This window comes from Neoarius graeffei, chromosome 3 (assembly GCF_027579695.1).
Source record: "Neoarius graeffei isolate fNeoGra1 chromosome 3, fNeoGra1.pri, whole genome shotgun sequence".
NCBI classification, from domain to species: Eukaryota; Metazoa; Chordata; class Actinopteri; order Siluriformes; family Ariidae; genus Neoarius; species Neoarius graeffei.
The window spans coordinates 81,326,609-81,353,319 of NC_083571.1; the positions used below are offsets into that span (position 1 = coordinate 81,326,609).

General features: G+C 41.4%; 1 protein-coding gene across 6 annotated transcripts in view; it reads left to right on the plus strand.

Moving 5' to 3' along the window:
• cdc42bpab (CDC42 binding protein kinase alpha (DMPK-like) b) overlaps positions 1 to 26,711 on the plus strand; it is a 160,571-nt gene that overhangs the window by 12,970 nt on the left and 120,890 nt on the right. For all 6 annotated transcript variants that reach the window (XM_060917456.1, XM_060917460.1, XM_060917459.1 and 3 more), the window contains exon 2: positions 23,197 to 23,288. In XM_060917456.1, the coding sequence (XP_060773439.1) occupies positions 23,197 to 23,288 (92 nt within the window). The remainder of the gene's footprint in view (positions 1 to 23,196; positions 23,289 to 26,711) is intronic.

Here is a 26,711-nt window from a genome sequence, read left to right on the forward strand (position 1 = left end):
CAGTCTTTACAAGGGGTGCTGATAACTATGAACAGCACTTTATATACAGTGCAGCACAGTGGTGTAGTGGTTAGCACTGTCACCTCACAGTAAGAAGGTTCTGGGTTCAAGCCCAGTGGCTGACAGGGGCCTTTCTCTGTGGAGTTTGCACGTTCTCCCTGTGTCTGTATGGGTTTCCATAGGTATTCATCCCCTTATATGAAACTCCTGAATAAAAGCTGGTCCAACCAATTCACTTCATAAGTCACATAATTAGTTGATTAAGATCCACCTGTGTGCAATCAAAGTGTCACATGACCTGACACATGATGTCTGTATAAATGAACCTGTTCTGGGAGGACCCTGACTCTGCAACACTACTAAGCAAGCAACATGAAGACTCACAGGCCGGCCAAGGAGGGCATTAATCAGAGATGTAACAAAGACACCAAAGATAACACTGAAGGAGCTGCAAAGATCCACAGTGGAGATGGGAGTATCTGTCCATAGGACCACTTTAAGCCGTACACTCCACAGAGCGGGGCTTTATGGAAGAATGGCCAAAAAAAAGCCATTGCTTAAGAAAACATGTTTGGAGTTTGTCCAACAGCATGTGGCAGACTCCCCAAACACACGGAAGAAGGTTCTCTGGTCAGATGAGACTAAAATTGATCTTTTTGGTCATCATGGGAAACGCCATGTGTGGCGCAAACCCAACACCCTGAGAATACCATTCCTACAGTGAAGCATGGTGGTGGCAGCATCATGCTGTGGGGATGTTTTTCATCTGCAGGGACAGGAAAGCTGGTCAGGACTGAAAGAAAGATGGATGTCACTAAAGACAGGGAAATTTTGGAGGAAAGCCTGTTTGAGTCGGCCAGAGGTTTGAGACTGGGACGAAGGTTCACGTTCCAGCAGGACAATGAACTTAAACATACTGCTAAAGCTACACTGGAGTGGTTTAAAGGGAAACATTTAAATGTCTTGGAATGGTCTAGTCAAATCCAATTGAGAATCTGTGGCATAACTTGAAGATTGCTGTACACCAACGCAACCCATCTAACTTGAAGGAGTTGGAGCAGTTTTGCCTTGAGGAATGGGCAAAAATCCCAGTGGCTAGATGTGCTAAGCTAATAGAGACATACCCCAAGAGACTTGCAGCTGTAATTGCAGAAAAAGGTGGCTCTACAAAGTATTGATTTTGGGGGATGAATACCTATGCACACTCCAGATTTCTGTTTATTTTTTTCATCTTAATTATTGTTTGTCACAATAAAACAACAATTTTCACCTTTAAAGTGGTAGGCATGTTGTCAATCAAATGGTGCTAACCCCCCAAAAATTCATTTTAATTCCAGCTTGTAATGCAACAAAACAGGACAAACATCAAGGGGGATGAATAATTTTGCAAGACACTGTAGTTACTGTATTTGAAACCTTAATAAATGGTGAGCAAATTATTCAAATGTAGCAATGAGATTTGGTTTTATACTCGCAAATGTAGATGTAGCTTTCAAGTATTTTGACAGTGCCACACAAACATGGGCTGGTTTGCGATTTGGGTGATGGCTTTGAGCCTTCAGGCATAGCGATGCTTCACATACAGCTGCATTCTGTTCAGGCATGAGCAGCTCTGGATGGGGTGGGGGAGAAGAAATCGCTTACTCAGTGCTCCAGTTTGCAGAACGAGGACATGCAGAATACCCATGGCTGTTGGATTCGCCGCCTCTCTCTAGTGCTGTCTTTTACATAGATACATAGAAATATTTACATATGAATAGTATTCAACAGATTTTCAACGTGCGTAAACCTAATCTATGCATTAGATTTTTGCTCACTCTCTTTTCACATTCGTATCAGTGTATATGCTTGGTTTAGTCTGTTTGTCTTTGTGGCAGTCTTGGGTCTCTGTCTTGACAGTGCTGAAGAGCTGGTGCTGTTTGATGTCCTCTAATTCTGCTGACTCACTATACCGAGCTGGCTGTCCTGTCCTTTTATTGATCTGAATTGTGTGTGTGTGTGTGTGTTTGTGTGTGTGTGTGTGTGTGTGTGTGCAGTTCTCGTAGTGCTATGCCCTTCGTTTTAATGCATTGCTGCAATACAGGGTCAGCCAGTCTATTTTTGGGGATATTTTTGTACCGTGTGCAGAATGATGCCCGGCTGCATCCTAAATAATTCCCTCTTGCTGAAGGCAGACACAATTTATCCTGTTGGATTATTACATGTCTCAGTTTTCAGTGAGGTGAGATAGCAGTTAATAAGCTCAGTATTATCAGTATGTCTACGACCAAGAAACCCGTCATGGAACATATAGCATACTGTAAAGGGTGTCTTATCTTGGTATTGGTAAATGCTTCAGCATTGCATTCATGTGTATTCATGTTGCCATCCAGAGATGGGGTTCATGTGTGAATGCGGTGTACTATTCCTTGAAATCCTAACCGTGTGTAGGATGTGTTGTCATTGATGCATGACCCAAGCTTTAGGTGAACACTGGTTGAGGTGTGACCCCTCCTCCAGGGTTGCATAATAATATTGCCAAAATAATCCTTTAATCTGAGAGCAAACCTGGTATCAGCACTATAATGAGCACAAAGCATTAAAAAAAACACACACACACACTTTCAGATGCAGTGTCTGGGGCTTATTCTCAATTTTGTCATGACGTTTTCTATGGAGGAAAAAGAGAATCCAATCTGTCCCCTGTCTGGTGGACTTTGATGTGGTATTTATGACTTAGAACCAAGAAGTTTTCTTATTACTTCAGCAGTGACCCTTTATTTAAGTGACTACATTCACATTACATGAAGGTAGGCATGTATTCGGCTCTCCATGCACAATGTCCTGATGGATGCATGTAACGTATATGCAGACGCAGAAGTATAAACCAGATATGGAATTTACATTTGTTCAAGTTGAAGCAAAACGGCGTCATCACATTTTCCCTAACTATGCATGATTAGCCGTTTCCACCGATAGGGATGCATGTTAAAAAACAAACAAACAAACAAACAAACAAACAAACAAACAAACAAACAAACAAACAAACAAAAACACACTGGCTTTTTTAAAGTTTGTTTTAAAAAGAGTTTACAGTACATCCACACATGATATGATGTGTGCCAGCAAAGATGGCTGTAGTTAAGTGACCAAAAAAGTCAGTAACTGGAGGATTTTTAATTTTTATACAGCATTGAATCCAAAGATCTGGGACAAATCAGGTGTTTATCACAGGGCGACGTGTCATATCCCCCCCCCCCCCCCCCCCCCCCCCCCCACACACACACACACACACACACACACACACACACCTTTTTGAAAGTGTAGTTTTCAGGAACAATTTTGTCTCAAGACAAAAACATAAGAAAAACACTTTCTACAAATTATCAGTTCAGCTCTATTTAGACTATTTCTGAGGGTGGTGTCTGCTCGAAAATGCCTATTCCTTCTGTGATCCAGAAACTTTCTCATCCATCTAGCTATAATTGAACTGTCTGAGTGAGTTCTGTAAACCGTTTCACACTACATGACTTTAATTGCTTGTGATCAGTTGTTTAGTGTTATAGAGGAGATTGCTTGCAGACAAGGCTCACATGCTACACATTCATTCACCGAGAGGAAACTTCTGCCGAATTCCACCTGAATCCCAAATCCTACTTTCCCACAAAACTAAATTCAAGTTCTGTCCATCATGTGATTGCAATCATTTGACATGGAAACAAGAAAAAAGAGAAATGGAGGAAAATGGGTAAGAAATATTGGTTGTGGCGACACAGACAGTGAGGATTGTCTGTTCTGCAAAGATAACTGGAGGGGTGTGTGTTATTAGTAAAAAATTAAGAACTTTATTCATCATATGTACACTTGTGAAATTCCTCTCTACATGCTAGCAACACCTGGGGAGCAGTTGGGGGGTTAGGTGCCTCAGTTAAGCGCGCCTCTGCCTAAGGCTGCCCCATGTTAACCTAACCTACATGTCTTTGGACTGTGGGGGAAACCGGAGCACCCAGAGGAAACCCATGCAGACATGGGGAGAACATGCAAACTCCACACATATCACAGCAAGAAGGTCCGGGTTCGAGCCCCGTGGCCGGCGAGGGCCTTTCTGTGTGGAGTTTGCATGTTCTCCCCGTGTCCGCATGGGTTTCCTCCGGGTGCTCCGGTTTCCCCCACAGTCCAAAGACATGCAGGTTAGGTTAACTGGTGGCTCTAAATTGACCGTAGGTGTGAGTGTGAATGGTTGTCTGTGTCTATGTGTCAGCCCTGCGATGACCTGGCGACTTGTCCAGGGTGTACCCCACCTTTCGCCTGTAGTCAGCTGGGATAGGCTCCAGCTTGCCTGCGACCCTGTAGAACAGGATAAAGCGGCTACAGATAATGAGATGAGATATATAAAAAGTGTGTATGTATGTGTAATAACAATACTTCTATAAGAAATCATACGGTTGTGAGCATTAAAACTCAAAACAAACGCCACATGATTCCTGGCTGCACAGTTTAAATATATATACAGTATATATATGAAGTGTTTGTGTAAAATATTACTGTACAGCCAGGAATCATGTGGCATTTGTTTTTAACTGCAATTTTTTAACTAGTTTTTTCCGGTTGAGAGTACGCTGTGCGCATTTTGGCTTCTGCTTCTCACTGGAGCTTTTTATTTTACTTCCCCCCCCCTTTGTTTTTCTTTCTGTGATTGTATGATTTGATGTTTGTTCTTTGTTTGAATGTTCTTTGTTTGAGTGTTTTGTCAACCGGGTGTGGCATAGCTCCAGACCCGGTTTTGGGTGTCGGTTTCCTTAAGGCCTTGGTCTGCTGTGGGTGATGCCTGTGCTCCTCACTATGGACTGCAGTGAGCTTGTTGCTCTTTGATATTGGGGTTGTCCAGCACTCTGTGTGGCGATGCTTCTGTGCTTGGTGCAGTGTTCCGAGCGATGTTGCCTGGTGGCGTCACGGCGGCTGTGCAGGCAGTTTGGGACATACCTTCGTGCGCCTTTTGGTGGGACTGTGGGTAGCTACACCACTGGAATTACATCTTGACCCTCTTTTAATGGAGTTTTTTTTCTTTTCTTTTCTTTTCCCCCCTCAAATTGTAAAGCGACTTTGGGTGTGAGAAAGGTGCTATATAAATTGAACTTATTTATTTATTTATTGTTCACAACCATATGATTTCTTATAGAAGTATTATCATTGCATTTTGTCTTCATCTTTTCACACAGACAGATGATAAACTGGAATCAGGGATCTTCTGCACATGAACGCAGAGGAATTTGATTTCTTCTCAGACTCTCGTTGGTTGTTTTTAGACATGTAATGATTTACCAAATTAATTATTCAATCTAATTCACAATATTGGGTTCAGGATTAGATTTTCCCGTTATATTTTTTGGGGGGAAAAGTAAATGAAGAAAATTTATTACCAAAAAAGGCAACATTTTATTTTCATATTATTTATCAATATAAATATTCCTTTTCATAAATTAAAAAAAAAAGTTTGGTTCACTTTCTTAATACCCAACAATAATTATTTACCCACATTTGTAAACGTTGGAGTAAAATATAATAGCCTATTAACTAAAATATTCCTTTTCTTAAAAATGAAAAGTTAATAACAAATAGGCATTTTCTTCATAAACTTTTATAACATTTGTACTCCCTGCATTTGCTTCTGTTTAGCTTTCAGCAGTCTGTAAATAGAGATCTCTGATTTATCATTGAATCTGTTTATACAATCAAACACATAGCTGCTCTTTGCCAATTTAGGCTACATCCACACGACAACGGCAACGAGATTTTTTTTTAAAATATTGCGTCCACATGGGCAACGGATCAGTAAAATATCAGGTTCATATGGCAACGCAACGCTTGCTGAAAACGATGCAATACACATGCCACACCTCTACGTGCACTGTAAGATGGTCCCATCGGAGACACCAGAACAATAGAAGTAGACGCATGCGCATAACTGCGCATGCGCACAGTGACTATCCCTGTCACTGTCACACGCACACACTTTCTCACTCCCTATCCTATGGATATAGTCCCTTTAAATCACGTGCTCGTTTTTTGAATGGAGACGTGGAAAGAGGAATGAACGGGGGTAGATGGAAGCTGGTACGCCAACATTCTGATATCCTCCAGAATTCTTTAATGGTCCGGAATAAATTGAATGCTACACGTTGATGAATTACTTTATTCTTCTACGCCCTTTTTGAGGAATGTATTGTCGGACTTAAACCAACATCTGAAGAGGTGAGATCGCTCCTTTTTTTTCCCTATTTTTGCTGGCGGGATTGACTCTGCCCTAAGGGCTATTCTTTCGCTCTCTCTCTCTCTCACTTTGCACCATTACACAATAAATATTCACAGTGAAAATATTTTATAAGCGCGTTTCATGAACCAAGTTACAGGATTTGTTGACAACTCGCATCGAGTTCGTTACACTTCTACCCGGCGTGAAGCACATGTGGTTGTGACGTCATCATAAACAAATCCGTTCTACTCATCCAGACGACTTCGCAACGGCTCCGTTGCCAGATTTTTTCACTCTGGAACCCGTTCTCAAAAGATTTTGTTTTGGGGCACCCAAAATGCCGGTGCCGTGTGGACGCAAGGCCGAAACGATAAACAATTTTATCAGACTCACCTGAATCCGTTGCCGTGTGGACAGGGCCTTAGATCTGGGTTTTTTTGTGTGTTTTTGTGCCATTAGAGCTGTGTTACTTACACCTACGGTGAAGTCATGTGTATTCTTCTTCTTTAGTGTTCTGCCTGATGGCAGGTCTGCTCTAATGGCTTCAGCCATCAAAGTTTCTAGGGAAGAATTACAGTAGTAGAACCCATTGCCTTCTACTGGGTTATTATAGAGGTTTTCTCCTCTCGACCATTCACACACACATATATTCACACCTATGGTTAATTTAGGGTAGCCAGTTAACCTAACCACATGTCATTGGACTGTGGGGGAAACCCACGCAGACATGGGGAGAACATACAAAAGGCACACAGAAAGGCCCCTGTTAGCCGTGGGGTTCGAATCCAGAACCTTCTTGCTGTGAAGCAACAGTGCTAATTACTACACCACCATGCCACCCATTCCATATATTCCCACTCTTGTAAATTATTGCAATCTGTGCTGTCTAAGCAACTTAATTACAGTGAAGAAAAGCTAAAAAATATATATTTATGCAGGCGGCACGGGGGTATAGTGGTTAGCACTGTCGCCTCACAGCAAGAAGGTCCGGGTTCGAGCCCCGTGGCCGGCGAGGGCCTTTCTGTGCGGAGTTTGCATGTTCTCCCCGTGTCCGCGTGGGTTTCCTCCGGGTGCTCCGGTTTCCCCCACAGTCCAAAGACATGCAGATTAGGTTAACTGGTGACTCTAAATTGACCGTAGGTGTGAGTGTGAATGGTTGTCCGTGTCTATGTGTCAGCCCTGTGATGACCTGGCGACTTGTCCAGGGTGTACCCTGCCTTTCGCCCATAGTCAGCTGGGATAGGCTCCAGTTTGCCTGCGACCCTGTAGAACAGGATAAAGCAGCTAGAGATAATGAGAATGAGAATCGTTATAAATTTGTATCGCGATTGATCGTTGCACGGTATATCGTTACATGCTGAGTTGTTTCTCATCTCTTCACTTGCAACTAATCTCAGAGGGGCTCACACTACATGATTCATCATTGAGAAAATCAAATATCATTTGAAAATATGGTTTATTATGGTAATTATTCAGCGACTAGGATATCGGAGCTAAAATCATGTAGTGCCAGTAAGCTTAACACATGCTGTGCAGTGTTTTTAATCCAGTGTAAATATGAAAATGATTCAGTGGTTCAAAACAAACAGAATTTTTTCTCCATGCCTGTACAAACTGAGATGCTTCTTGTTACATTTTATACAGTGGTTTGTTTTTACTCAAATAATTATTTTTGGTTGCCTGTACAAAAAAACAAAACAAAAGTGATGGCAAATCAGAAAGCACAACAGCAGATTCACTAACACATGAGCATTAACTCAGAATGAAAAGGGCAGATCTTTATTGCTTGCTGCTGATTGGCCATGCCAGATAACGATCACAATGAACAAGAATGGCACCTTTTCAGTGTAGTTAGTTGAACAAACAATCCAGTTTCCTTTAGGTGGATTTTCAGCATTCAGGATTTGCAGACCTCTGTCAGGTTTGTGCGTAGTTGACAACATAACATATCTAAATAAACGTCATGTGAATGCCCATGATAAAAAGGAGCATAAATAAAAGCTTAAATAGATTTTTTTCGTCTCATATTTACTTCTACTGTAAACGTCCTCCACCTCTTTATTTTTCATGATCTGTCAAGACTGATGGGTGCTGTAGCCAATCAGCAACAAACATGTGCTGTTCAGCAAGATGGGACCTACCCTGTCTGCTTTTATTTGACGTTCTAGATTTGTTGCATTTTCACATTTGTTGTGGTGTTTTTCATTTTTGCTGTTGTGTTTTGTTGATGCATTTTCTGATTTGTTAATGTGTTTTTTTTTTCCTCACATTTTCTGGTCACCATAAAATTCCTAATCCACTTCATTTAAAAAAAAAAATATATATATATATATATATATATATATATATATATATATATATATATATATATATATATATATACAGTGGTCGAGTTGTAAAATCAAACCAGGGGGGATGGTGAAATTTTTAGTCGCGTGTCGACCCACCGGTCGGTCCGTCGGTGGGAAACTGGTTTGCTTTTAGGAGGGTTTGCACACAACGTAGGTCTGTGGACCTTGTTTACCAGACATACAGTATTTTGTGCTGATAAAGCGTGTAGTACACACTGTGTACCCTTTTTATTGTTGTAAAAAACATAATACACTGGTATTTTACTGTAAAACATGCACAGTTTGGATGTCATGTGTCATATTTAGTCAGTCTCCTGGCTGACATACCTACCACATTCTCCATATTAGGGTGAAATGCAGATGACAAATTTGAAGTGTAACTTCATAGTCATGGTAGGCTCCTTTTAAATTGTTTGGTAAATAATTTATTAAAACCTCAGCAGGGGCGGCGTAGTGGTTAGCACTGTCGCCTCACAGCAAGAAGTTCCGGGTTTGAGCCCTGCGGCCGGCGAGGGCCTTTCTGTGTGGAGTTTGCATGTTCTCCCCGTGTCCGTGTGGGTTTCCTCCGGGTGCTCCGGTTTCCCCCACAGTCCAAAGACATGCAGGTTAGGTTAACTGGTGACTCTAAATTGACCGTAGGTGTGAATGTGAGTGTGAATGGTTGTCTGTGTCTATGTGTCAGCCCTGTGATGACCTGGCAACTTGTCCAGGGTGTACCCCGCCTTTCGCCCGTAGTCAGCTGGGATAGGCTCCAGCTTGCCTGCGACCCTGTAGAAGGATAAAGCGGCTAGAGATAATGAGATGAGATGAGAAAACCTCAGCAGGCAATGTAAATGAACAACTGAATCTTTTCATATCAAGTCAATAGAATTTTTATTCAAAGCTGAACATTGGGAACATTGAGTTAAATACAGAGGTTACCAATAAGCTAAAACAAGCAACATTAAATTGTAAATCAGACTAAACTTCCTCACACTCCGGGTCCCTTCCAGCTCCTGTCGCACTGTGTTGCAGTTGCTGCTGACTGTCATCTGGAATAAAGAGCAGTGGATAAGATAATTTAATTAAATATAATTATAATGTTATTTCTGATTTATTTATTATCTGAATGAGGATTTGAGCTTTGAAAAATGACCGGATTCTTTCTGTAACGTTGATTCCCGCTGTTATCTAGGTCACATGACACCTTAACGTTGACGGTTACCAAGGAGCTGCCTTGGATACTTTGATACTTTGCTTCGATACATAGCAGCACTGGATACAAGCTAGCAAAATGAGTTAAAAGCAGGCATCTTTGGAAAGTTTCTTTGGAAAGGGGAAAAGGCCCATTGAGGAGACAGAAGAAGAGCCTATGACGAAGAAAAAGAAAGCTGCATTTTAGCAGACACTTTGTCGAGTCCTACACCAATCCTGCTCTGCCTTACATGTTGTGACCGTCTCTCTAATGAGGCAATGAAGCCTTCAAAACTGCTAGTGTCGCTTATTTTAGCCTTCCTGTCTTGAATAACACTTTTTGTTGCCTGAAGAATAACAAACGAACGTCCAGGCTGATTAAATTAATGGCCTTATACAAGAAATCAAAGCTAACATGAACCTGAGTAAGCTATCGATAGCTGGCTAGACTCCAAACTAACATTCATTATGATAGCTGTGTTGTTATCCGCCGCCCACAAATTAGACTCCATATCGGTAACTTTACAGCATGATAGTGGGCTCACAGAAAGTGTGACTGATATTCGTAACTCTTGACTTACCTCCTGAAATGTTTTTTCTTGCGATCTTAAATCCGAACTTGCTTAGGTCTTGCTGTTCACTCCGCTTGGCCATGATGCTGCAATCCGCTGCTGTCACTGACGCCGAATGAAATCAAAAATAACGGAACCCCAACTGAATGTCACCTCCTCAAACGCTTCGCTTGCACGTGCCCTCTCTCGCGGTAGCTTATTGTATGCTCAGTTTCAGCAAAGCTACGTGGAATGGCATTTCTAATTCCAATGTTAAATAGAAGTAATGTCCACATTTATTGATAAAATTGCTAAAGGGAAGGGAGGGGGGATGCCCGTTTTAGAGGGGGGATGATTTTGACCATTTTTTATTCCAGGGGGGATCCCCCCCCATCCCCCCTCAACTCGAGTACGGTATATATATGATCACCACTTTGGTTCATCAGCTGTCTTGTAAAAGTCTAGTGCATGTGTCTATGGCTAGTTGACTGGTCGAATATTGGACAGTATTATGTTGGTACAGCAAAGCGCCTTGACTGCCCTGGTGAATATTTTTAAGCATTCTGGTCAGAGATCACTAAGTATCACTATATATCTGACACCAGCATGCATGCATTAATTAATTAATGACCAGGTCTCGGAGAAAACATATCAGAGATTGGCTCCTGCAACAAATTGCAAAGTTTGTAATTAGGTTTGGAAAATGAATGTGTTTTTTTGGGAGGTTTTTTTTTTGTTTTTTTTTATACTGGAAATGTTTACATCTGAAGAGATTTGACTTTTTACATTTGGGGTAAATCCATCTCAAATCTCATCTCATCTCATTATCTCTAGCCGCTTTATCCTGTTCTACAGGGTCGCAAGCAAGCTGGAGCCTATCCCAGCTGACTACGGGCGAGAGGCGGGGTACACCCTGGACAAGTCACCAGGTCATCACAGGGCTGACACATAGACACAGACAACCATTCACACTCACATTTACACCTACGGTCAATTTAGAGTCACCAGTTAACCTAACCTGCATGTCTTTGGACTGTGGGGGAAACCGGAGCACCCGGAGGAAACCCACGCAGACACGGGGAGAACATGCAAACTCCACACAGAAAGGCCCTCGCCGGCCACAGGGCTCGAACCCGGACCTTCTTGCTGTGAGGCGACAGCGCTAACCACTACACCACCGTGCCGCCCCCATCTCAAATCACCAGATTAAAAACATATATATATGAGAGAGAGAGAGATCCATCCATTATCCGGTTTTACAGCAATATTAACACTACGCCCCCTTTATAACTACTGCAGATATAAACCTGAAATTATGTGCACTGTTTATTGGGAATAGTGACATTCACATATAATCTTGCCTCACAGCAAGAAGGTTGTGGGTTCGAGTCCAGTGGCTGACGGGGGCCTTTCTGTGTGGAGTTTGCATGTTCTCCCCATGTCTGCTCCAGTTTCCCCCACAGTCCAAAGACATGCAGGTTAGGCTAATTGGTGGCTCTAAATTGACTGTAGGTGTGAATGTGAGTGTAAATGGTTGTTTGTCTCAATGTGTCAGCTCTGCGATGATCTGGCAACTTGTCCAGGATGTACGCCGCCTCTCGCCCATAGTCAGCTGGGATAGGCTCCAGCTTTGCTTGCGAACCTGCACAGGATAAGCGGCTACGGATAATGGATGGATGGAAATGGATAATATCACGCGTTTGCTTACATTTCGATAGAGATTTAAATGGTCCAGAATGTAGTGAAGATTCTTTGCCCTATAAAATCTCATTAGCTGTTTCATCTTTTGTTATTGTTTACTCACGTTAAGTTTTTTTTTTGTTTCTTTGTTTTTTTGAGCAATTAGGTGCATGTCTAAAATAACTCAATCTTTCTGATGTATGAGGTGTTAACAATGAAAGAAATCATAGATGACCAGGTCTTAAAGGTACCTCAAAAACTAAGGCATTTCCTTTTGTAGTAAATCATGGCATATCTGATAACATGATTAATATAGTTTGGTTTATATTTGTGTATTTGCGATTTAAAACTTGTTCTTTCAAGTGGATTAACTCTTTTTATGGTGTAGACCTTGTCATACATGAGCAATATGCCTCCATGTGCGATTTTACATGGACTGACCCTTTTGTTAGGATTGATTTTAAAGAACACTATATTGGATGGGTCTCGATATTCAAAGTTTCAATAATAGTATCTCCATCGGAAAAGAAAAGAAAAGGTATTGTGGCACATTTACCATACCACCATTATTCACGTTGATCAGCTTTAGTTCAAGATGGCTGCAGTCTAACTGGCTTTAGCACTCGGTGCTGGTAGTGTAACAGCGAAGGTCAGGTTTGTTTCCTGTCACATTGGTGATATGAAGGTCAGAAACGGCTTCCGTCTCATTATGAGTGCTGAGTTAGTCTCTGACTTGCTGCAGGAAGATGGAAGTCGGTGGCGTTTTAATTGCGGTGGGGGATTAAAGTATCCATCAGCCTGTGTGTTACGGTATTCAAGCAGCATGACAAAACCTGCATATTTACACGGCTGTGGTGCTAACAGTTTAGCCCTGGAAAGATATCATGCTTTGTTATGCACAACAAATCAAGCCGTGTATGTGTATGTGTATGTGCGTGCGTGTGCGTGCATGCACGCAGTCTCTCCTCCTGCACTAGAAGTACACGACTTACTCCTTTCCCTCCTTTCCACTGCTTATCTGTTCACCAGGCAAGATGTTTTGCAATATCTCTTTTGTGAGCTGATCCTCTCTCGACACTTTTCACAAAAGCACTAGTCGGGACATGTTTTGCCATAATGCATATTTTCAGGATAGCTGTGGGTTTATGTCCCAGCCATGACACCTTTCTTCAGCAGGTTATAATTAGTGCTTTGTTCCCAGCCTAAGGGATCGGCTGTGGCCTAGAAAGTGTTTGAATTGTACTGCACACTGCAGAGAAAATCTTTCCATGCTGCTTGTGTATATTTATAATTTAACTTTTGTATTTGATTCATGTGACTTTAAGGTCATTGTGGCTAACAAAAGTTCATTTTTCTTTTCTCACAGTGGAGGGAAAACCGTATGTGGGTTAGAGGAAGGTACAATGGTGCGTTCTATTTGTGCTGGGAAGTTGGGATTTATAAGTTCCCACTTGGAAATGTCAACTGGAACACTCCTGAAGTCGGATTTCTGACTAGGAAGGTCGGAGGAACTTTACCAACCCTGACTTCAAAATCCAAGATGGCTGATCCGTGCATCAACAGTTGTAAAAGCTGCAGTAATGTACTGTTTATTAGCAATTGTGTCTTATTTGGTTCTCATTAAATCAGTCATACGCACAATACTGTCCAGCTTCTCAATGTGGACATGTATCTACGGAGTTTGTACACCGATCAGTCATAACATTATAACCACTGACTGGTCAAGTGAAGAACATTGATTATCTCATTACAATGGCACCTGTCAAGGGGTGGGATATATTAGGCAGCAAGAGAACAATCAGTTCTTGAAGTTGATGTGATGGAAGCAGGAAAAATGGGCAAGCGTAAGGATCTGAGCGACTTTGACAAGGGCCAAATTGTGATGGCTAGATGACTGGGTCTGAGCATCTCCAAAATGGTACATCTTCTGGGGTGTTCCCGGTATGCAGTGGTTAGTACCGAACAAAAGTGGTCCAAGGAAGGACAACCGGTGAACCGGTGACAGGGTCATGGTTGTCGAAGGCTCATTGATTTGCATGGGGCATGAAGGCTAGCACATATTGTCCAATCTCACAGAAGCTCTACTGTAGGACAAACTGCTGAAAAAGTTAATGCTGGCTAAAACAGAAAGATGTCAACATTAACTTTTTCAGCAGTTTGTGCTACAGTATGTATTTGCTCTTATGTATTTGCTTATTTAAATCCAAACGGTGACTTGATTCTTGGCCAGGCAGTGTATTTGGCCTCTTGTTAAATGTGTCTAGAGATGTCCCAAAGAAAAATAAAGCTTGGAAGGAAGTAGCAGAGATCGTGGCTGTTTCTGGAGAGTGTTGTGTAGTAGAAGTACAGGAAGCTTGTGCTGCTAATCTGCTAAAAGCGCAGCACGGCGGTGTAGTGGTTAGCGCTGTCGCCTCACAGCAAGAAGGTCCGGGTTTGAGCCCCGTGGCTGATGAGGGCCTTTCTGTGTGGAGTTTGCATGTTCTCCCCGTGTCCACGTGGGTTTCCTCCGGGTGCTCCAGTTTCCCCCACAGTCCAAAGACATGCAGGTTAGGTTAACTGGTGACTCTAAATTGACCGTAGGCGTGAATGAGAGTGTGAATGGTTGTCTGTGTCTATGTGTCAGCCCTGCGATGACCTGGCGACTTGTCCAGGGTGTACCCCACCTTTCGTCTGTAGTCAGCTGGGATAGGCTCCAGCTTGCCTGCGACCCTGTAGAACAGGATAAAGCGGCTACAGATAATGAGATGAGATGAGGCCTGGCACGTAAATCAAACACCCAACTTTTATACTGATTAGTGTGTTGTTTAACTTGTGTTTCACTAACTAGGAGAAGATGCAGTAGATATATAGGTATATGGTGATGTGTCTGGTGAATCGTATGCTGCTAGTAGTTAGCTCACACGGTTAATTTGCTAACAAAGCTAATATGATTTTCATGTAATGTACATCAAATGACCAATTTCTACACTTTTTTCACTTTATTAAGATGGTATAATTCATATACAATAGATTTTAAAGGCCAATAAATTGCATACTGTTATAAATTATGTGCTGTGAACTATATATTTTGGTTTCTACAGACACTACGCAAACACTTTTCACTCAAAAATATCACACTGCTGCAGAAAAATGCATTTCTATTTCTGTTCAAGAAATACATATGAAAGGCTATACGGAGCATTTCTGTAAAGCTTTCACAGTTTTGACTTGTTCATGGGGCGGCACGGTGGTGTAGTGGTTAGCAGTGTCGCTTCGCAGCAAGAAGGTTCTGGGTTCGAGCCCAGTGGCCGACAGGGGCCTTTCTGTGTGGAGTTTGCATGTTTTCCCCATGTCTGTGTGGGTTTCCTCTGGGTGCTTGGGTTTCCCCCACAGTCCAAAGACATGCAGGTTAGGCTAATTAATTCATTATCTCTAGTCGCTTTATCCTGTTCTACAGGGTCGCAGGCAAGCTGGAGCCTATCCCAGCTGACCGTAGGTGTGAATGTGAGTGTGAATGGTTGTCTGTGTCTGTGTGTCAGCCCTGCGATGATCTGGCAACTTGTCCAGGGTGTACCCCGCCTCTCGCCCATAGTCAGATGGGTTAGGCTCCAGCTTGCCTGCGACCCTGCACAGGATAAGTGGTTACGGATAATGGATGGATGGACTTGTTCATGGTGCAGTGAACCACAAGCACTTTGTTATAACATTTCACCTGAGACTCCTGAATCATAGAGCCCTGATTTTTGCTATGGTCTGTGTTTGTTTTCCTCAGAAGACCATCTCTGTCTCACTGTGTCTTTTTGAGGCTGTCCTGTCTTTGTGTACATTTTTGTTCTTTAGAACAAGCAGGAAAACATTACTTTTGAAGTTCAGTGTCGCTATACACCCAATTTATCACCCCACTGCATGTGTATTCAGTATGAAGGTGATTATCGGGCACATTTCAATATGTTTAGATTGTATGAATGATTTACAGCATTCCCATGTTCATTGTGTGTGTGTGTGTGTGTGTGTGTGTGTGTGTGTGAGAGAGAGAGAGAGAGAGAGAGAGAGAGAGAGAGAGACACACTCCCCACAAACTGCATGAATTACAGGCCTTCTACTCTGTATTTGATTTTGGCCAGCTGTTCTCTTTTAATATCACAAACCGCCTTCACATCACATTCTGCCCATGAATGAAAGCCCACAGCTTCAATTTACATCTGTAATTTATCGACAGAGTGCCACAGTCCCAGTCTATTCAAGACAAAGTTAACCATTAGGGAGCTGCTCCCAAGTCTTGTGTGAAGCCGTACATGTTATTTACATTAGTGCCAATTTGCAAAGCTGGGTATAAGTATTTGGATTTAAATGGGCATGTCCTTCCTTCCTTCCTTCCTTCGTTCCTTCCTTCCTTCCTTCTTTCCTTTCATTTTTAATTTTTTTTTACCTGATTACAATTTTTTTATCTGTTTTTAAAAATTATTTACTTCTTGACATGACTATGTATTAGTGTCATAGTCGAGTCATTAAACCTTGAGTCCGAGTCCAGTCTCAAGTTCCCAGTGTTCAAGTCCAAGTCATTAAAAAATTTTCGAGTCGAGTCCACTATTGATCCGAGTCGAGTCCGAGAACAAGACTCCAACCGCACCATTTGACGGTGACTGTTTTAGAGCCATTAACATTAGTTTGTTCCTGAATGTGACGTATGAACAGATGAATGTACATTCTCTTTGTCAGGGAGTGTGAAGTATTCTTCCAGAAATGGTTGGGAGACGGATGTAAGTGCAGAAGGTATGTTTATTAAAACAGGTGAAGACAGGCAAACAATCCAGAATGGCAGGCAAAATGCTAAAATGGTGAAACAGGCAATAGGTCGAGCGAGGCACAAACAGACTCGGCAGAATCAAAGACGAGAAACTGGAAATCAGGGCTCAAGATACCAAACAAGGAAATAAGGCTCGGTAACGTGCCAGCAACGCAACTCAATACTTCGCAAAGTAAGTGTGTTTTCACAGTTTTTATATAGGCCTGCTGTTTGTGCCTTAATCCTGTGCAGGTGCAAGTCGTTTATGGCGTACACGCGAGAGTCCGCTTGGCGCATACGCTGTCTGGAGCGTGCCCGAGAGTCTATCTGATGCACGCGCCAAGGTGTGCAGGTGTGACAGTCTTGCACGAAATTAGTATAAAAATTAATGTAGATAGAAATATCTTATGACAAATTATTATGGCATGTTACAAAAAATAAAGAAAAAAATCCAAGTCCTCGTCTCCAATTTATGAGTCCGAATGCAGTTAATGCACGAGTCCGAGTCCAAATCATCAGTGCTCAAGTCCAAGTCAAGTCACGAGTCCTTAAAATTAGGACATGAGTCGGACTCAAGTCCGAGTCCTGGGCACGAATACTACAAGCCTGTGATTTATTTTCCAAACTAGAAGAGCAGTTGGTAGAGTGCACACCTCCACCAAGCCACATATTGGAATATCCAGATGTTTACAATGTTTACATACATACTTGGATTTGCATCAAAATCTAATCAATTATTCCTTGGCACATGATTGACCTTTCCTCAAAATTTCATCAAAATTCTTTCACTACTTTTTGAGTTGCATTGGGAACACACAAACAAACAAACGGAGATGAAAACATAACCTCCTCCAGCAAAGTTGGTGTAGGTAATAGATTCATATTTGGTTACATTCTTGATGTTTATATGCTATAATGTTTTATAGCTGTAATAGTTGCATTGTCATCTTTTATATACACACGTGTATGTGTGTGTATATGTGTGTGTGTGTGTGTGTGTATATATATATATATATATATATATATATATATATATACACACACACACATTGGCATGCAAAAGTTTGGGCACCCTTGCTGAAAATGTCTGTTACTGTGAATAGTTAAGTGAGCAGAAGATGAACTGATCACCAACAGGCATAAGGGTAAAGATGACACATTTCTTTAATATTTTCTGCAAGATTACATTTTTATTTCCATCATTTACAGGCGTAAAATACCAAAAAATGAAAAGGACCTGAAGCAAAAGTTTGGGCACCTGACATGGTCAGTACTTAGTAACACCACATCACAGTATCACAGTTTGTAAACACTTTTTTTTTTGTAGCCAGCTAATAATCTTTCAGTTCTTACCTGAGGGATATATATATATATATAATATATCCCTCAGGTAAGAACTGAAAGATTATAATATAGCTACAGAATTTTACCCTTGTGACCCTATCAGGTAAAATATTGCATTATTAATTTTATTATTATTATTATTATTATTATTATTATTGAGTCATTGGTGTGTTTTTTTGCGTTGCTCAATGCCTCTAGACTCTGGAAGGTGGCAGAGGAAGCCATTTCCCAGGTCCTTCATCCTCCTCAAGGCAACATTTTTGTGCTTTTACCTCACCGCAGCCGTAAATAATTTCTCTTATGGCTTCCAGATGTCTCATTGCCAGATCTGCAGGACAACACACACGTACACACACATACATGTATATACCACTGTGTAGATTTCTCTACATCCCTTGCTGCACACTCCTCAATCTTGGATTGAGAGAGAGAGGCAAATTTACATCACTGCTTCTCATGAATATGCAAGCAGATATGTTTTTACAGTCTCACACCACAGCAAGTTCACTTGGGTTTCTTTCTTTCAGAATACAGGTGGGAATAAAAGATCAGTCCAGTATTGTAGTTTTCTGTGTATCAGGACATCTAAAACACAGATACTGGGTTTCTTATGATTACAAATTTTCAAAATGGTTGACATGTATGATGTACGACAACAACAACATGGGTAGTGTAAAAAATTTGAAAGGCTTGGACAGTGGACTTTTGTATTTTTTCAAGAAGCTTCTTTTTTTTGTCTTATTAACTTAGAGAGAAATATACATAAATGCTTCACTATGTCTCTGAGTGGGCTGGGATGTGGATCATGACACTGATAGACGTATCTGAGTATGTTTATTCTGTGAGATTGTAGCATGGGATCAGTAGTCCATGGTAATCCCAATCGGGGTGTGGCAATACTCCAGTATAATGGTATATAATAGCAGTGTAAATAATGTGTGTATGTGGGGGGGAAAAAAAGCAGTATTTCTGGATGAGGTGTGTCCTAATACATATGCTATATAAGATTTGTCTCTAAAGAATATCCTGCTTTTTATTTATTTATTTATTTATTTTTTAAAGAACATGCTCAAGAAAGAATCTATGCTGCTAAAAATGAGAATAAGGGGTGGAAAAAAAACTTGTCTAGCTGTGAATTCAGAAAACGCTTGCTTTGGCCACAATTTGCGTAACATGTCATTATTAAAAGCGTAAGTAGTGTTGATGTAGCCACTGTTCAAGTGCTTCCATGTGAGCTGAGTCAGTGTGGAAATGTAGAGAGGCCTTGCTTGACACCCCCCCATCCCCCAACACACACACACACACACACACACACACACACACACACACACACACACACACGTGTGTATATATTACTGGCTTTCTTAAGATGAAAAAGTCACACGTCATTCTGATACATGGTTGATAATAGATGACGGGTGAGAGATTTTGGGCCTCTTACAAACCGTATACAAAGCCCTTTTTACAGCCACAGAGCAAGAACAAAGCAGGGCCCTTCCTAGGTCACTTGGAAAAAGACCATATTCAGGATTACTTTAAACTGAAGTAGTAACGAGAAGTGTTAGTTGTGTGATTGTGTTCATGATGTAGATAAAGGCGACCCACTTCTTTATCAGAGCACTGGCCTGAAATCCAGCACCTGCCCTTTTCAGTTTCCAGTTTCTGCTGCTGCTTCTCTGAGAGTTGGGCTCCTTCATCCCCTGGACACAGGAGACAGGAGACAAGTCAGTCATAACATTCCACAACAATAAATACTGTTGTGTCTATTGTGCCAGTCTGACAGCCAGTTTGGAGAGTAATGTGTTCAAACGCAGTGTTACTTTTGGAAGTTGAACCGATCGAATGATCCTAGGATTGATTTTTGTATCATCTTCATCTTGTATCTGTATCTAAATGGTCAAAGAAAACGTACTATACAGTGGGCCCCCCCGAACACTTTTGCGTGTCGCGGCCAACACGCTTTAATTTTGCAGACACACAATCTTTATTTATTTATTTATTTATTTATTTTTGCTCTGACACTTGCTGAAAAATCACGTCAGATTTGGCATATTTTGAAGGAAAATCAGTGTTTTGGGCCAGTTTGCTGCCATGATGCACTCAGGTAGACCGGAAATCCCCCCTGGGAAATCACAACAAACACCCTCAATCACTTTGCTGCTGCATGACACTTCAGTGCGTGGGCGAGATTGTGGTTTATGGTTTTTGTGTGGTGGGTATACATATCCACATTTCAATCATGCCGAAAAGAGGCGCGAACGGCGCTCAGCACCCCATAAATTTGTATTTTCGACAGCTAAATGAGAGTAGGACAGAAGACCCAGAAAGAGAAGAGGAAAGAAGTGAAATCAAAATTTGAGGTATTAAGTAGGCCTAAGTATAAAGGTGCTACTCAAGATTGCGGCATTTGTGCAGTAAATGCAGTCTGCAGGTTTTTTTTTTTTTTTTTTAATTGTAAACTGCAACAGAACTCATTTAAACTTTTGGTTAGTGGTGTTCTGGCAGTGGTTCAGGTAATAAAACAGTAATATATAGATTTAGGCACTGCCTAAAAGGCGGAGCTCCCATCTGTTTCTGAGTTGTAGAATTTTCTTATATTATCATCAGCCTGTTCTGTTTTATTTCTTTCCCATTATATTGACTTTTATCCAAAAAGTAGAATGAAGAAGAATGAATCAGATTTTTTTTTTAATTGAGAATCAGCAGGCGGCACGGTGGTGTAGTGGTTAGCGCTGTCGCCTCACAGCAAGAAGGTCCTGGGTTCGAGCCCCGGGGCTGGCGAGGGCCTTTCTGTGTGGAGTTTGCATGTTCTCCCCGTGTCCGCGTGGGTTTCCTCCGGGTGCTCCGGTTTCCCCCACAGTCCAAAGACATGCAGGTTAGGTTAACTGGTGACTCTAAATTGACCGTAGGTGTGAGTGTGAATGGTTGTCTGTGTCTATGTGTCAGCCCTGTGATGACCTGGCGACTTGTCCAGGGTGTACCCCGCCTTTCGCCCGTAGTCAGCTGGGATAGGCTCCAGCTTGCCTGCGACCCTGTAGAAGGATAAAGCGGCTAGAGATAATAAGATGAGAGATGAGATGAGAATCAGCAAAAAATTAAAATAAAAATTCAGGCATGACGTGCACGCATCATGCATGGATATTTTCCCACCGTGATTGGGTTGCCTGTGATGGCAGGCACACGAGTATGCGACACATGGCGACATCCAGCGACAACAGCGACAAGTTACTCACTACTATACTGTCCCGACTACTACTCTACTTCACTACTCACTTCACTAGTTGTTGGGTTACCTGTAGTGGCAGGCATGCACGCACAGGACCGAAACCATTAGAAAACAACTCGATGGGTTTCTTTATGTATCCACACTCTATGCCTATGGGGCTCTGCTATTATTATATACTACACTGTTGTCAGATGATGACTTTATTTATTACTCATGTGAACCCCATGCTGCAAACCACAGCATCACAGACCTCCACTTGTTGTAGCAACTTTGTCAACCGTTAACAGTAAAAAGTGACCGTGTCATTACCACCATAAAATGCTCCTAAAAGTCACCAGATGCCACCAAATGGGCTCCCTTTTTTCAAAATTTTATTTGTGGCCACTCAAAAGTTAGGGCTTTATTTTAATCCTGGGGAGAACACTGCTATATCCACTGTACTGTGCCTCAGATTCCTATTCTTGGCTGACAGGACTAGAACTTATGATGTGGTCTTCTGTTTGTGTGGCCCATCTGCCTTACGGGTTGATGTGCAGAGTGAGATGCTTTCCTGCTCACCATGGTTGTAAAGAGTTGTTATTCAAGTTACACTATCCTTCCTGGTTGTTCTTCTCTGACCTCCCTGATCAGCAAAATGTTTCCACCAAAAGAACTGTCACTTCGTGGATGCTTTTTTTTTCTTTTTTTTTAAATCCCCCACCCAAATGAAGTTTGGCGGGGGATATTGAAACGGGTTCTGTCTGTCAGTCTGGCTGTCTGTCCAGTCACGTTTTTGTTTCCGGGCCATATCTTTAAAATTACTGAAGATATCTTTATGAAACGTTATATAAATATCAAGCAACATGTGAACTGGTGGGCCTTTTGCTCATTTGGATTTTTGAAAAAAATATTTTTCAAATTTTTACATAATAGATTTTGACTTAGTTTCTCAGAGCAATGTTCATTTCCGGAGCATATATCCAAAACTGTTTATGAAACGGATTTGAAACTTGGTATACATGTTAACAAGGTGATGTAGATGTGCCTTTTCATACTAAGAAATTTGAGAAATTTTAATTGTTCATGTTTCCATGGAAACAATTTCAGACTTAGTCTCTCAGGTTAGTCTTACGTAGGGGTAGGTTTTGTTTCCAGAGCAGAACTTGAAAACTATGAGTGGTATGGTCTTGAAAGTTGGTATAAGTGTTGATTAAATAATGTATATGTGCCTTTTGATACTAAGAAATGTGAGAAATTTAAATTTTTAGCTCACCTGGACCAAAGGTCTGGTGGGTTTATACCATGGGCTGCTGAGGTCAGTGTAAAGAGGTAGAGTTGGTTTCCTGCAGCAGAACTTGAAAAATGTGACAAATAATATCTTGAAATTTGGTATTATAGTTGGTATATAGGGCGGGGAATATAGATGACTCGGTCTTATTTATTTATTTAGCTAGCTAGCTAGCTAGCACCATTTTGTGTAAACTTTAGAGAATGTTGTGGGTTAAAATTCCAGGAGTTTTTCTGAACTACTCAAACAAGCCTGTCTGGCTCCAACACTGAGATCACATTTTATCCCCCATTCCGATGTATGGTGTGAGCATTATCTGAAGCTCCTGACCTGTATCTGCATGATCTTCTGCCTTGCACTGCTATCACATGGTTGGCTGATTGGATAACAGGATGAATGTGCAAGTATAAAGGTGTTTCCTAGTACAGTGGCTGGTGAGTGTATGTCTAAAGATGCATAAAGTAGCTTTTTCTTTGCTTGATGCAAGAAAGGGTTTGGTAATTGGCACAGTTGTTTATTTCCCTCTACTCATTATTAGCAGTGATTTTGTTACTGAGGTATTTCTATATTTTTGCATTAATTCTGATCACATCTTGTCACTCTACAGCCAAACCCTTTACCACCAAAGTGAAGCAGATGCGCCTGCACAAGGAGGACTTTGAGATCCTGAAGGTGATTGGTCGAGGAGCGTTTGGAGAGGTACGTGTACAGCACGTTTAATTAATTATTCCTCTTTCTCTGTAAAGCCCAAAAAATAATTTTAGCAGGGGCATAGCTAGGATTTTTCAAGGGGGGGGGGGGGGGGGGGGGTCACACACTGACTGGCAGCCTGAGTACATACCAGCAGGTTTGTAAATGAAAAAATACATTGAATACATTTGAGAAAATAATGCGGTCTTTGCATCATTCTTTCATCTCATGTTGTGAGCTGTTGAGATGTCGGGAAATGATTAGGCCAAATCAGCTTTATCCGGCAAATCAAGAAATCCTACATCGACCAAAAAGAATGGTTGAGCTTACTGACCATACTAATGTTTTGGGCTAATTCTATCAAACCAAACAACAGCGGCCATAGCATAAGCAAACCAAGCTCACTCACCGGCAACTGCCACTTGGGCCGGTGTTTCTTGGTCTGCCGAAGGTGATGATGCATCTTGTTTTGAGTCTGTTTTATCAGTAAAAAAATTGACTTAGTACTAGAATAGAACTATGAAAAATATGTAACAAAAATAATTACCATTGCTAGTTTTAGTTTCTTCCACGTTTTCTTGATGTTGTGTTCTAGAAACGGCACACTAAAACTTAGCTTCGAAGCCACAGAATGCAACTTTGATGGAAAAAATATATAATAAATTGCTTACCTCTCTTCACATCGAAAGAAGGAAGAAAGTTTCGCTTGTTTTGACATGGCGAATTATTAACACAAGAGGAAATACTCGTAATTCGCAACTAAAAAGACTGCAGCTACACTGGCAGCTTGACCATACTTTCTAGTGCAATCGTGTTGCGTTTGCGCAGAACTGGGTTTTCGCACCCAAACCACAGGAAGTCCATACAAGGTTATAGAAACCCTAATGAGGCTGAGGTGACAATCTAGTTAAAAAAAAAAAAGTTAGAAAAATTACAGTGGGCACTTTTCTAATATTCTTATGCGGCTATTGGAAAAAAATGTATGGTCCGACAAAGGGGGGGTCACGGGCACCCCAGGACACCCCCCGCCCCCCAGCTATGGCCCTGTTTAGCTCAGGATTGAGCCTGATAAAACAATTTTGCAATACCTCAGAGGATGAATACGCCAAGAACAAAACCAGCCCAAGGTGCTGTAGGATAGTCAGCTAGCTAATCATAATCTAATTACAGACACAAAAGTATACATGCCTGTACATTTTCTTTTTGTTTAAGTTGACGATGGTAGGTGACAGTCCATTCCTCCATGTAAATTTCTTTTTTCTTTTTTTTTCTTTTAAAGTCTAAAAAAACTGTTTGGACTATTTGGTCAAGATCTTAAAGTTGCAGTTTTATGATCCTTGATTATTTGTAAGGATATTTATTATCCTCTGAAGATGTGCTTCTGTCGAATAACTGATGGGTAATCTCACTGAATATGATGCATTCACTGGGGAATGTGTGGTAGACAGGTATGCCAAGAAAGCCAATGCTTTTGGATTACATGCCGAGGCCTAATTATTGAGCATTGGCCCTGTGAACTGGAGGGTTCTGGAGTGAAGCCCAGCATTAAAGCCCCTATGGCTTGTTTAATAGACGTTTATACTGTGTTTGGGTTTTATTTCACAGTAACTCAGAACCGTTTTGTGTCCCTCAGCCTCTATTGCTTTAACACATGGAGAACATTTTTCAGTCAAAAATATCCAAATGATTTGGAAGCCTGCCACAAATTAACATGGCATTTTATTCATTTGTGCTAAGGCACATTCTGAGTCTCGCCCTTCCTGCCAGACACAGCTGGAACCAGCGGCATATGGAAATCCAACACTCTTTTTATATTATGAAGCCTTTTCCAAGGAAGTGAAGCTGAGGAGAATTGGGATAAGTTATCTTCATGCTCCAGGGGGATTCAGTGGGGTTGAGGTATTTGAGTGACCCTGAGTTTGGAACAGGAGTCCATTTTTAGCAGGTGTTTTCCATTATGGTTTCTGCTTATTTAGTAGCAAGCCATCCCAAGCCAAAAATTAAACATGGAGTTGTTTACAAAGATAGAGTTCATAAATTGTTCAGCGTGGCGGTGCAAATCCTGAAATGTCACTCACCCGTGGCTGTATTCTTTCTGTTCTTATAAAGCTTTCTGTTTTAATTGTGTCACAGAAGTAGCCTGATGAAGGCCTCAGACTAAGGAACTGGCATTTTAAATGTTAGGGAGCAAAGAGAACCGTGAAAGCTAGGCCACCACGAGTAAAGCCAGAGACCAAGAGCAGCGCGTTCCCTCCCTGATCAAATCACCATGTAGGGAACAAAAACACTGCCAAAGAATTAGTGTTGTATTACCGTATGCCTAGTGGGCACCACACAACTTTTGAAATCCCACACTTCATGACATTTAGTTCCTGTGCTCTGTTGTGTGGTTGATGTAGAGGTGCACACTAAAGTAGCGAGCGCAACGTTTTCCTCTTGGTATTCCACCAGTGAGTGAAAACTAATTGTCAGATGAAAAAGAATTACAAAATTTTGTTCATGCCTTTTTTTTGTGTGTGCCTTTCATTTATTTTTATTTTTTACCTTTATTGTCAATTACAATTTAAAAATTAACAAAATCCTAAAATAAACTCCTTTACACCGACAGATAATATCCATACAAGACATGAAGAAGTGAACATTTGATCATTTGTACCTGTATACTAATTATGAATCTGTTATACATAATTATTGATTATTTAGCAAAATTTCTATACAAATATAAATCTATTATTTGGGTGGCACGGTGGTGCAGTGGTTAGCACTGTCGCCTCACAGCAAGAAGGCTCTGGGTTCGAACCTCACGGCCAATGGGGGCCTTTCTGTGTTGAGTTTGCATGTTCTCCCCATATCTGTGTGGGTTTCCTCCAGGTGCTCTGGTTTCTCCCACAGTTCAAAGACATGCAGATTAGGTAAAATACCCAGTCACTGGGGTTGTACAAGCCAGTGCATACTTGGTGCCGGTCCCAAGCCTGGATAGACTTGGGGAGGGTTGCATCAGGAAGGGCATCTGGTGTAAAGCCTATGCCAAATCAAATGTGCGGAAAAAAGATCTGCTGTGGCGACCCCCAACAGGAGGCGCTAAAAGAAGATACTGTGTCTATATTTTAATTTAAAAGAAAAACAATGTCCCTGGGCTCTGATATCTTGCTCTCTTGGAGCTTTAAATATTGCACTCTGAGTACAAATTGTGTGAGAGAATCTGAGATTGTGAGTCCACTTACACACCACATGACTTACCCAGGCTGAGATCTAGTGGATACATTGCTTCTAAATTGTTACAAACAACCCTGAAGATGCCCGAGTGTCATGCATTTGGGTGGAAAAATAAGCTATGACAATAGGATTGTTTACTAACATCTGTGTCAGTACAGTGTATGCCTTATCTAGCCGAGTGAGATTTAAACTTCATAAAAGTGAAGTCTGTTGATT